A 13,875-nucleotide genomic window follows, 5' to 3' on the forward strand; every position below is an offset into this window, starting at 1 on the left:
TGGTTTTGCAGAGCACCAAGGGGTGCAGCCTCACAGCGCTACTCCCTTGTAATTGAAGATATTGTAATCAATACTAAGTGTGATATTTTGGCCTAAATACATTTGTTTAGAAAGATACGGCTTTCGAAAGGAGTGGATACGAGCAAATGGTCTATACACTTTAGTGTGTGATTATTACGTAGTCAATTTACCACACGGCGAATGGGATATGTCCTCTAACTTTTCTGATGGAAAGCCAGATTGCGGATGGGATGCGTCTAAATGCACACACCAACCATAATTTGCTTTAAAACTACAACAAATATATAGATTGTATATTAATCTTTTAATATTATTCATCTCTTTATAAACAGAACTGTATTGAACGTATTGAACGTAACAATGTATCCAGATTTGGAGAACCAGAAATAAAATCTCTATGGACTATTCAGTCAGTTGAACCCCTCCTTTTGTTTCTTATTTTTCGAAACTGACCCATTTCCACCCAAGCCCCTTATACACATGATGCATGAAACTATATATATGATACCAAGATGCAAAGTCGTTTCTGGTTCTTGGGGTGTAAAGGGTTTGAAGAAAGAACAAAATCTTTTGGTTGAAAATTGACATGTATTAAAATTTTTCTCTGATCTGGAAGGCTCTATTAAAAGGGTACTTTTCTGAAACTGAACAACTTTTTAAGGGTACCTTTTCAAATTTCTGGTAAATTATGAGTCCAAAAAGGGTACATTTGCTGCATTTTTACTAGCCAAAAACTCATTAGGTGGTAAATTATATGTTAAACTATCTTATTAAGGGGCTAAATTTGCTGGTAGGGTAAAACTCGTTTAGGGGGCGTTTCAAAAAATTTTGGTCACACATGTGTACACTATCATACTTGAGTGGCCCCCTGGGTACTTTAATAATATCCTCTGCATGAACTCCTAAAACTAAAATAGCGTGCAAACTCATGGAAAGTACAATGTAAAGTTAACCTAGGTTACCTAGTTAACCTGGGTTATATTAATAATCATTATGAACCTGTCGCGGCGGCAAACGTAGCATGAAGTTCGTATAGATATGGTGTCACCTGATCAATCAGACCATATATATCTCCAAGATATATGACTAGACGATACATTTATTTTGTTCAAAACGTTTATATCAAAATTGGGTGTGATATAACTGGGATATATGCGTTCAAGATAATAACACACAGTCTACTCCATTATTATCTCATTATTTGTCTCAGGTACCGTAAAGGAACTGTGATATACTTCGGCATATATGCTCCGGCACCAGACAACCAAACATGGCTTCACCGGTGGCGTCTTCACTAGTTATTCTGATCACAGGTTGTGCCCAAGGAATCGGCAAAGAAGTAGCTTTATTTCTTGCACGAGATCCACAACGTCGCTTCAAGGTGTATGCTACCATGCGTAATATGGCGACAAGACAAGAGGAGTTGAAAACAGAGGCAGGGAATATTCTTAACGATACCCTGTTTATTCGAGAATTGGATGTTACCAAGCAAGAAACTATTGATAATATTGTGAAGGAAATTATCGACATGCAAGGAAAAATTGATGTTTTGGGTAAGATTTTAATTATGTATTAGACATGTTATGTCGAAATGATGACATGCCGAAATGCTAGAACTAATACTACTCCCAATTCCAGAAAAATACAGACCTAATTATTTTGGATTAAAAAATATTATCCTGTTTTGCCAAATAAAACATAGTCATTGTTCATTGAATTTACAACCGAATGACAAAACAGGCGAAGATTGGCAATTTAAAGAGATTGGCTATCGCTCATTGAAATGAATCTATATAGACAATATAAATGTGCTCTTTCATTTAATGACATAAAATTTTAAAACTATTATAAGGATCACTCGGGGTTTTGACTTTTAAAACCTAAATCTTAGCTGTTCTTGCTTTCGGCACTTTGAAGATACTTTACCAACTTATCTGTCTGCTACGCTCTGCACGTACAAACCAGCTCGATCACTTCGATCTTCTACCGAACGATTATTGAAATCTCCCCGTGTTAATCTTACATCAGTCGGTGAACGCTCCTTTCATTTCGCTGCTCCGGCTGTTTGGAATTCGCTTCCAAACAGCCTCCGTAACACACATTCGCTTACTCAGTACAAAAAGCAACTTAAAACACATCTTTTTCTTCGTGCTTTTCCGGATACACACATGTAACTTGTTTGTCTTTATTGTTTGTGCGCCTTGAATTCTTTTGAAGATTGTGCGCCTAATAAGAACCCTCCATTATTATTATTATTATTATTATTATTATTATTGGTCCATGAGTGGCCAAACGGTTCCTGGTAAGCCGTATACTTCTATTACAGTATATGCAGTCTACATGTTCTCTGTTGACAAGGGGCAGTCTTCATTGAACAGCTCTTCCTCAGAGCGAACAAACCTTTAATTTAGCAGATAGGCGAGGTCTGCTTGTTTTCTGTTGACAAGGGGCAGTCTTCAGTGAACGGCTCTTTTCAGAGCCACCAAAACTTACAAAATCAGCAGATAGGCGAGATCTGCTTGTTTCTGTTGACAAGGGGCAGTCTTCAGCAAACGGCTCTTTTCAGAGCCACCAAAACTTACAAATTCAGCAGATAGGCGAGATCTGCTTGTTTCTGTAGACAAGGGGCAGTCTTCAGCAAACGGCTCTTTTCAGAGCCACCAAAACCTTTATATTAGCAGATAGGCGAGATCTGCTAGTTCTCTGTAGACAAGGGGCAGTCTTCATTGAACGGCTCTTTTCAGAGCCACCAAAACTTACAAAATCAGCAGATAGGCGAGATCTGCTAGTTTCTGTTGACAAGGGGCAGTCTTCAGCAAACGGCTCTTTTCAGAGTCATCAGTAGACAAGGGGCGGTCTACATGTCTCATTCTTAGGTACTTTGTCCTGAAGAAGTCAGAGCTACTCCTGACGAAAGCTTGACAGTTCTAAACTTGTCCGACGGCGAACCCGCTAAAAACCTACTACTCAACCGTGTAGCGTAAACACAGACTGTGTAGAGACAAGGCATTGCTAGCTTGGACAAATTTGTGTATTCAGGCTTATTGAGGTGGAAACTGTGCATAGATGCGTCTATGAGAGATTCGTTTTGTAGCCAAAACCTTTAAATATGACTAGGAATAAAAGTCAAATTTTAATAGTTTTGCAATTTGGGGGAATTGTTTTAAAAACAAGCAATTTTGCATGATTTCTAACAATTTCAGTGTTAAAATTCAGAGACTTGGGACAAGTCTAAGCATTCAACAATTTGTAATGTAGGGTAAGAGTTTGCTTATGTGAATTTTGATAATTGCACTCATAGAAATGACTTGTTCGCCTTGTTGGCGCAATTCAAAAGGAGTAAGTTTGGACAACTCAAAAATAGTGTAAAAGTTGCCTAAACAAAATTCATTTTAGTTATCCGAACTTAAAAAATGCTGAAAAAGCTCAAAAAGTTCCGTCAACTAATCAACTTTGTTGGCATTACTTAAAAAGTTGATGTAAGTCGTTGCGTCAACTTTTTCATCATCATCAGTCAAGCTTTCTCCAACTGTTGCGATCTTGGGCAAGCGAAACAATTTTGTTTGGCTGCAGCATCCCTTCAGTATCTCCTAGTAGGTGCTGGACATACTGTAAGTACAGTGTGCGCGGTCGTCCCGGTTTCCTCTTCCCATGTGGTGGGATATAAAGAGCATATTCTTTCGCAGGCTCGCAATCTTCGAGACGCAGTATATGGCCGAGAAATTTGAGTTGATATAACTTGACTCTGGCAACCAGTGGAGTGGTGTTGGTCAGGTGGTAGATGGTTTCATTTGGAGTCCGATCCACACGCTTGATATTTAACATGACTCTGTAGCAAGATGTTGCAAAGGCATTGATCTTGTTTTCCATGTCCTTGGTAATTACCCATGACTCTCCACCCGTACAGAAAGACAGTAACACACGTTGTCTGAAACAGCTTGATTTTTGTTTCGATTGGCAGGGACGGGCTTCTCCAAAGGCGTTCCAGTTTCCAGAAAGCTGCCCAGGCTAGTGCTTTTCTTCGTTTTAGGTCTCCAGCACTAGAGCCCATCTTGGAACCCAAATACTTGAAGTCTGTGACATGGTTGATAGTGCTACCATAGACTTCAAGTGATGGTTGGGCATTACAGTTTGCAGTCATGTATTCTGTCTTAGGTGCGCTGATGACAAGGCCTAGATCTGCTGCTGCAGTTGCAGTCCTAGTAAGCTGTGACTGGGCCCGGGCTATGGAAGATTCCAGCAGGGCAATATCATCAGCAAAATCCAGGTCATTCAGCATCTTGGCAGGATACCTGCTTGACCGACGTGGGTAGGTAACAATTCCAGCGTCAATTCCAGAAGTTGATTTCTTCAGAAGGTAGTCTACCAGGATAATGAACAGGAATGGTGCCAACACATCACCCTGAAGCATTCCAGTTGTTACTTGGAATGGCTCTGAGATACTGCTGCACTATTGGAGTCCTTGTAAAGCACCTGGATGGCATTTACCACAACCTTTGGTATTCCATAATGCCGCAGCACTGAAAACATGACGGACCTGTTGATGGAGTCGAAGGCTTTTTTGAAGTCCACAAAAGTGACTGTTAAGGGAAGTTGGTACTCCTTGAAGCCTTCCATGATCCTCCTCAAAATGTGTATTTGCTGAGCACAGCTGCGACCCGATCTAAAGCCAGCTTGGTTGCTTCTCAGTAAAGGATCAAGGTGAGGTCGGATCCTGTTCAGAAGGATCTTGTTGTACACTTTTGCGGCAATGGACATAAGCGAAATACCACGGTAGTTTGTCATGAGAGAGAGGTCACCTTTCTTTGGCAGAGGAATTATTACATTTGTGACCCATTGACGTGGCGGTGTCAGCGTTGAGAATACTTCCATACAGAATTCGAGAATCATATCAATCATGCTATCCCCTCCTCCCTGAAGTGCTTCTGCAGTTATAGCACAGTCATAGGGAGAGTTGGGGGCTCAGTGATAATAGGAAGATCTTCAACAGCTGGCGCAGGAAGTTCTGAAGCTGCTGTGCCACTGTCGTTGTTAAGGAGGGAGCTAAAATATTCCTTCCATTCCTCAAGCAGTTCATGGTCACTGGTTGGAACTGATCCGTCTCTCTTTTTGACTTTCACCCCCCTTTCTTGAGTTCTTCCCATAAAGTGAGTGTATGATTTTCCAGGTGGTGGTATAATTCCCCATCTCGTCGGCCAGCTTCAGGTCTTCCATCTGCTTATTTAGGGTAGCAAGCTCATCAGATTTATAAGAGTTGTTAAGGCTGGTGTTCAGGTTCCTCCATCTTTCTCTAGAGATGGGTGTGGTGTCATCCATGCTCAAGACCTGGAATCTGTTTGATAGCTCCAGCTGAAATTCCTTCTTTGTATCAGGATCTTGCAACTTCTTCCAGTTGAATTTTGGTCTCTTGCAAGGTTTTCCTTTGCTAGTTCGCAGACTGGCAGCTAGACGGATGCTCACAATACGGTGATCGGAGTCCACTTCTACTGAGTTGTATGCTCGACAGTTGCGGAGAGAGTTTACCCGCTTGCTGTTTATTAGTATGTGATCTAACTGTGCATGGGTTGATCCAGCTGGATGGGTCCAAGTCCAGAGACGGTTCCTGGGTTGGGGAATCTCATCTGGGCCGGTCTAAGATTGTACTCCTGGCAGATGTTGACTAAACGCTCACCATTGTCGTTGGTTGAATCATGGTAGCAGTGTGGACCAATGACCCAAGGATGAGAAAGATGACTATCTGCTCCTATTCTGGCATTAAAATCGCCGAGGATGAGATGGATGTTGTGTCTTTTTATACCATCCAGGTGGTCAGATAGAGATGAATAGAATTCTTCTTTGTCAGAAGATGTTGAGCACTCAGTGGGTGCATATACAACAGTGATGCTAAGCTGAGGGTTGCCATGGAATGTTACAAATAGTATCCTCTCGGAAACAGCTTCAACACTCTTAAGACATCTGTGAATGTGCTTGGACATGACCAGACCAACTCCTCCGTGCCTTTGCTTGGTAGCAGAACTGAATATTAAAACCCAGTTCCTATCATCTGACCAAAGTTCATCAGTTGGGCTTGGTGTAATTAGACGATGTTCTTGAATTCCGGCAATGTCAATACCTGCATCAGCACAGCCCATCAGCACTTTTTAAGTAATGCCAACTTCTGTATTCAAGTTCAGGGAACTTAGAAAAATAAACAAGGTTCAAAGAACCAATTAGTTGAGTTATTGTAACTCAACATGTAAGTTGATGTAACTCGTTCATATTAAGTTACTGGTACTTATTGTTTTGAGTTATTCCAATTTGGTACTTTGTTACTTAATTCACGTAATTGGATCATTTTCTGCACAATTAGCAGTATTCAAATATTTATTTTTGTAATCAGTGCAAAATGTTGTATACTATAGCACACCTCTAGAAAATTCTGCGAACCTAGTTTCATTTTCTGAGTTGTAACAACTCAATAAAGTAAGTGCAAATGAGTGCGACCAACATAATGATATCGAGTCAGCGTTACTCAAAATTGTACGCGTTGGCATTACTCGGAAAGTTGACGCAACGACTTACATCAACTTACTGAGTAATGCCAACGAACAATTTCTATGAGTGTGGTTATGAAACATATTAGATGATGATGATGATGATGATGATGATGATGATGATGATGATATAATAACGTAAAAAAATTCCAAATTCTTTTCAGTCAATAACGCAGGAATACCTTTTAAATCCTGGTGGGAAACGGATCCAATGGAGGCGTACTATGAAGTCATGGAAGTCAACTATTTTGGATGCGTCAGAATGACTAGGGCGGTAATCCCATACATGAAAGAAAAACGGAATGGCAGAATTCTTCAAATCTCAAGTGTATCTGGATTCCATGGTAGGCCTAATTGTTTTCTGTTAAATAATAGTTTCTGTTGCAAAATAACTTAAGACTAAAAATTAGGGTTAGGCGAATTTTGGCCTACTAATATCATTTGAGTTATGAAGCCCAACTCTTTGGGACCGGTTAAAGAATCTTGTCCTCAACACTTTAATATTGAAAAGGTAACAAAGACATTGGTTTGCTGATTTTTCAAATAATTAGGTATTCCTCTTGGTGCATCATACATTGCCTCCAAGTTTGCCCTAGAGGGTTTCAGTGAGTCTATTGCTCCACCACTAAGGAAGTTTAACATCTGGTAAGTAGACTACAATCATGTTAGGATAGCCTTATTCTTTATAAAATATCAATTAATTGACAACTGTTAGTTGTGATAACATTTAATCTTTTCATGTAAAGGCATTGACCAATCAATTTGCAATTAAATTTAACAAATTAGTTGATGGGTCATTAATAACGAACATCGAAGCAGCATCGACGGTCGATCCCGAGATCGATCAAATTTGTCTGTGGTGCCTTAAAGTGGAGCTATTAATATGCAGACGTCTTTGCTGACGATTTACCGTTGCGACAGACGTCGCCTTTTTAGGGACGCACCATTAGATTCTCAGTGGGGTAGGAAGTTGGGGTCGGGGCAATTTTTTTTTAATTTTCATGCATTTATACACTGTGAGGTGGGGAATGTTAAAAAAAAGTCTTACCCCCTGAGAATCTAATGGTGCGTCCCTTAGTTCTCTACAACAACTTTCGGTTTTCGCCTTGATTTTCCGCTCAAACATGGCTCAAGTGATTAGTTTTATTCAAGGCTTTGCTTCCCATCTGGACGTGTTCAACACAGCTCTATGAAAATCTCAAAGAGTACAATTATTAGTCTAGTAGATAACCTTAAAATGTCTTTGAAAGTGTAAACCTGGGTATGACTATCATATTTGGGCTTTATATGATAGTTTCAGATGGGTAGAAGAAGAAATTTGGCATTTCGAGATATCCGAGGTCAAAGTTTACACAGGGGTTAAAATTCAAAATTGCTCAAATTGTGTTAAACCCAATTCCAAAGTATTCCTTTGGTAATAAGGATTAATAAAATATAGTTGAAAAGATCGAATGTCAATATTTCGGCTCCACTTGGGTCAAACAGAAATTTTTTTATTATTTTTCAAATTGTCTCAAATGGATAATAGAATAGTTTGCACGATGCAGGACTTTCTGTTACCAAGGAAAGACAGCAAAATAAGTCACAATGAATAGGACTGAATGCGTACTGACCCATTTTGATGTGTGTCAGCTTTATTGCCGTTTGACAATATTATTACTCTCCATTACTCTCATACCAAGTAGTACCAAGCAGCTGTTTCAATTTAATATGTTAGAAAGATATATTTCTGCTGATGACCCCATGTTGACATTGGTTAAACAATCTGTATTTTCGCCCGTAAAGGTACAAATAAATGAGATTTTGTGTGTGCCATTTTCATATGTGTGACATATTTGGAATCTTTCTAACCAATCTAATCAGCATCTCCCTCACGATGTCTGCTCACGGGCCGAACAAAATATACACCACGTGCTTTATATCCTTTGTTAGGACATCGCTGTTCTGAGGCAAGACGTCAACGTACGTCAATTCCTTGTGAGCTCATGTTTTCGCAATAAACCACAAACTTGAAATGTTTGGATCTCTTGATTTGCAGGGTTTCTGTAATCCAGCCAGGTTATGTTGCGACCGATATGATCAAACAGTTTGGTGACAACCCTACTGATGCATTTGCAAAAGCAGCCGGTATAATCCCAGGAGAAGAAGAGCGAAAAATTGTCACAAATATGCTGACCTCTGACCCGGAAATCGTCGTAGGAAATGATATGCTGGACCCTCAAGATTTGGCGAAACAATTACAAGATGTTATCCTCTCACCCAAATCTGATTTTCGGTATCAGACTTCAAAGGCAATTAAGAGATTGGCAAGGGAAAAGTTTGTTGACCCGACGGGCAACGCGATCATGAATGCTTGGTTAAAGCAGTAAATTTGGTATTGACGATACTATTATTATCACAATTGCATCGATGTATCTAAACCTAAACAAATTCCATTCAAACTCACTCTTAGCTTTATCTAATACTAAAACGTGTACATGAAATAAAACAAATGTGGTCCAAGCTTATGTTTTTGTTTTAATTTTCTTCACTGTACTTATCTGTACTTATCTCGGTTTTTCATTGTGTACTGTTTCTTTGGTTCTTTTGTTTAGTTTCCTTTAGTATTTTGACATCAACTGGCCTCTGATCTCACCGTGACAAATCGGTTACGTTGCTTGAGAAGAATTCGGCGCACCAAGGGGCTCTAGCATCATCTTATTGATCTCCTTTTTATGATGTCCCATAAGTTTTCCAGAGGGCGGACTCTTTGAAGGCTACTATAGCCTCTCTTTGTCCGTTTTGATCCTGATGCCTAGAAGTGGAACAAACAAGTAAACGTAGTGAAAAGAAAAGAGAGAGGAAAAAGGAAACAAAAATAGACAGCGTTAATAAAAAAAAAAAATGACTGAAGAAAATTTGTTGTCTTTATGTTCCGTTTGTCATGCTTGTTATACTTTATTTCAGTTGGTAGAAGGGCCTATCGTGCACCCTCGGAAATATACTTCTAATCAACGTTTCTAGATCAGAAAACATACGTAGAAATGGTAAGATATGTTGAAAAATTCCAAAAGTATTCCTAGGGGTCAAATTTCATACAGTATGATTGAAATTTAAAAAATGCTCAGATCTTATCAAAAACCACGCCAAAGTATTACTCTAGTCATAATGATTCAGAAAAAGTATAGTTTGACCCTTTATGCATACAAGAGCTATATAAGTTATAAGCAGAAAGGTCAAAATTAGGCGTGATCATTGTTTTTAGCCACACAGGGGTTGAAAACTAAACGTACTCAGATTTCAATGAAAATGGTCTCAAAGTGTTCGTCATCGTCATGTAAAATGAAATCAAAAAAGGAATAGTTCTCACCATCCAGGATGCTTCATTACCTAGGAAATAGGCTCTTTAGGCGGAAATGGGGGTTGACCTTTATTGATGGATTGTTGGCAATAAAAAGCATTCTAGATAGTACAATCTATTCTTATTTGAGTTCATTTTACGTGTTTTAACATAGTTTATCGTGCGCACGAAGGGCGAAAAATTTTGTAATTTTTGTACCTATTTTGTTACAAAGCATGGTGTTTATTGGCTAAAATGGAAGATGCACACTGCACAAGGCAATTTTGGGCCCTGGACCAGGGCCAATGTGGCCCTATGGTAAATCCGGCCCTGTCCACAAAGGCGACAATATTTGCAGAATTAGAGTCACGCAGTAGCTTTGACCAACAAGTTTTTAAAATAAACGACTGACAAAGAAAACTAAAAAGATGCTCCGCGAGACTATATTTACACGTAGCATTAAAATTCTATTGTTTTATGATATTTTGCCCTGGGTACAAAATATATCTAAATATAAAACTATGCTAAATATTGGTTACTGTTCTAAGTTTAATATTTTAAAAACTCAATTAATTTAAAAAAAGATACAACGCTGCAGTCAATCATTGCTTGGTAATAAACAAATTATCTTGTTTCATTTCACCCGGTATTTCATAGCCAATTATGATTAGTTGAAAATATACCTAATATCCAGAATTTGTTGTATTAGATTCATCTGGATTGTTCATAAATACTATTTGATGGGAATTCATTCTATCAAATCCATTTTTGATGACACACCTTGTTACAGTTTCCTACTGCTACGCAGCACTTCATCAGACTGGCAACGTGACCTTGCTTCTTCTTCTTTCCTGAAGTTGCTGCCGGTGGCGGCGCTAGAAGCTGGTCGAAAATATTCGGTAAGAAATAATTCCCCTCGTCTCTGTTCATGGTGTTTCGCCCTCATTTCCTGATCCAACTTGCCTCTCTAATCTGTCTTTTGTTCCTGTTGAAAAAGTCTAAAAAGAAAAGCGAAACGAACAGGAAAAGTCGGTTGGTCGTAGTTCCTGTTGTTGAAGGATTGTCACCCAATGTCAAAACATGACGTTGCAACAGCCTTCAAACCGCACAAAACAATTAGCAATATTTTAGTTCACCCCAAGGACAAACGGGACATATCGCAAACCTCGGACTGTGTGTATGAGATCCCTTGCAAGAATGGTAACAAGGCCTACATTGGCGAAACTTCACGCTTGTTTGGCACACGTCTAAAGAACATCAAGGAGAATCGGAGAATGCAGCACTTGGGGGTACATACTCGGTCACAGAGGAAACAATCGCTCACAGAAGTAAATAAATTTGCTATTACATACCACGTTGCGCAAACCAACCATGTCATGGGTTGGGAGGACGCTAATATCAGATCAAGGTAGGCCAACAGGAACAAAATACAGATTAGAGAGGCAATTTGGACCAGGAAACGAGGGCGAAACACCATGAACAGAGACGAGGGGAATTATTTATTACCGAAGATTTTCGACCAGCTTCTAGCCTTCCACCGGCAGCAACTTCAAGAAAGAAGAAGAAGCAAGGTTGCCAGTCTGATGAAGTGCTGCGTAGCAGCATGCAACTGTAACAAGGTATGTCATCAAAAAATGGATTTGATAGGATAAATTCCCATCAAATAATATCCAGAATTTTTGCTTCAGCCCTAGCTACAAATCCCTTTCGCACTATTTTGTCTGTTCAAATATACCATAGCATATTCTGAGACACCCTGCCTACAAATTCTGAACACCATTATTTCGAAAATGACAAACAGGCTAATTAGTTCAGGTTTTGGTGGATAAGATATGATATTATAATTGGGTAAATATGTGATTTAATAGGTGTCGTATATTTACCCAATTATTCAAACCATATATTTTATTAATCCTTGTAATAAACGAGTAATATGCTTTGCATTTCGAAACCTTTTTGGAACCATTTTGAAAATTGATCCCTCTCGTGAGCCGTCCAGCAGGAGGATAATTATTGGTCCAATATTTTGCCAAAACAATTCCGCACACCAAAAGCGAAAGTTGAGAGAGTGCCCATGTAATCAAGCGGAACGGACTAAAATAGCGCTTCGCACCCACCACATTCTATATTCAATTGAGTTAGGAGCATGACAAGACATTTTGGCTAGAAAGATTCTTTAAATTACGATACAACCCACTAATCGACAGTAACGATAGTAGTGAAGAAGTCTGGCGCAAAAGCAACCCGTTACCCTTGCTTTCACACTGGCTTGGGTGACTCCTATTACAATGACCGGCACCCAGCGCGGCCGGGCTTAAAATAAAAATAGCCCCGCACGGCAAAAAAGCCAGGGTGGGGACAGGATGTCTCTAAATGCACACACCACCCATAATTACAACCAGAACCCAATACGTAACAAATAAAACCATCGGTTTGTATTTTGCACTATCATGACTATAATGCACTACAGTGGATTCAATCTTCTTGTTTTAAATGACAAGAAAAATGTATAGATTGTGTATTCCATCTTTAAAATTCATCTCTTTAAAAGAACTTTATTGAACGTAAATGTAACAATGTATCCAGAATTGGAGAACCAGAAATAGAAAATCTCTGTGGACTATTATGTCAATTGAATTCCCTCCTTTTGTTTCTTATTTTTCAAAATTGACTCCTTTCCACCCAAGTCCTGTATACACATGATGCATGAAACTATATGATACCAACATGCAAAGTCGTTTCTGGTTCTTGGGGTGTTAAGGGTGTGGTGAAGAAAGAAAAAAATCATCTTCCATTGAAGGTTAAAAATTGACATGAACTAAAATTTTTCTCTGATCTTGAAAGTTCAAGCTCCTGATAATTATTACACATCATAATTAAATCACCATTCTTTTAAAAAAAACATAGATTTTTGACTTGTGAAATACTTATGATATTTTCCTTTGGTTAGCACACCATGTCCTTTACTGAAGCAGGCTAAGGGACCGTTCACAAACAATTGTAAGGGGGGCCTGATGCAAAAAAGGGGGGGCCTAAAAATTGTTGACCCTTCTAAGGGGGGCCCTGAAAAAAATGACCACAAATTTTCCTGGAAAAATTGAGTTTATATGCTTTTCTATGGGGTTGACCCATAATTTTCATGTCAAAAAGGGGGGGGGGGGCTGACATTTTTGAGGTCTGTTTCGCGATGAAATTTTCTTGCATCAGGCCCCCCTTACAAGTGTTTGTGAACGGTCCCTAATGCTATTATGCTAATTTTGCGCAACGGGTTTCCAAATGGTTCAAAACCATTTAAAATCAGGGGTGCCGTGTTACTTTAATATTCTCTGCATGAACTCATAAAACTTGCATAGCGTGTAAACTCACGGAAAGTACAATGTAAAGTTACCTTGAACTTATGTTAAAATTATCATTATGACCCTGTTGTCCTATGAACATGATGAACGAAACATACAGATTATTGTCGCTGATAGTCCATTGCTGACATAGTCTAGTCACCAGAGGGGTTCCCATACGATGTTCCCAAAATTAGATATTGTCCCATGGGGCCCATTTTGCGGGATAATGTGGACATGAGCAATCAATTAAAAGGGTTATTTTCATGATTTAAACATGTTGGATACATTAAAATGCAAAATATTACAAAAAATAATATCTTCATGGCATGCTCGCCTGTAATAGGAGCTCTTTTTGGTACATTGAGAAGGATATTTTTATGTTATTTATTTATTTATTATTTTCTCTTATAAGTGCATCACTTACCTTAGTATTAACTAGAACTGGTGTGGGTGAACTAAAAATCGTAGCATAGTTATAGTGAAGTGGTGGATAATCATGCCAAAATGCAAGGGTGATAAAGGTATCATCAATGCGATAGGGTGAATCATGAGGTTCAATGAGTCTTTTGTCGCGAATGTCAAGTAGCTGAGCAAGCTTGTCAGTGGCGGCCCCCTTACTTTACTGAGCGGCGCAAAATCTAGATGCTCAATACCACTCACATGT

At 39.1% G+C, this 13,875-nt stretch overlaps 1 protein-coding gene across 1 annotated transcript; it reads left to right on the plus strand.

The window, feature by feature from the left end:
- The first annotated feature begins 1,290 nt into the window (after positions 1-1,290).
- Positions 1,291-8,923, plus strand: LOC140170712 (retinol dehydrogenase 8-like). Its single transcript, XM_072193948.1, has 4 exons — positions 1,291-1,574; positions 6,719-6,898; positions 7,106-7,199; positions 8,593-8,923. The coding sequence occupies exons 1-4, from the start codon at positions 1,292-1,294 to the stop codon at positions 8,921-8,923; spliced, it is 888 nt and encodes a 295-aa protein (XP_072050049.1). The 5' UTR covers position 1,291.
- Positions 8,924-13,875: the final 4,952 nt, after the last annotated feature.

This window comes from Amphiura filiformis, chromosome 15 (genome assembly GCF_039555335.1).
Source record: "Amphiura filiformis chromosome 15, Afil_fr2py, whole genome shotgun sequence".
NCBI classification, from domain to species: domain Eukaryota; kingdom Metazoa; phylum Echinodermata; class Ophiuroidea; order Amphilepidida; family Amphiuridae; genus Amphiura; species Amphiura filiformis.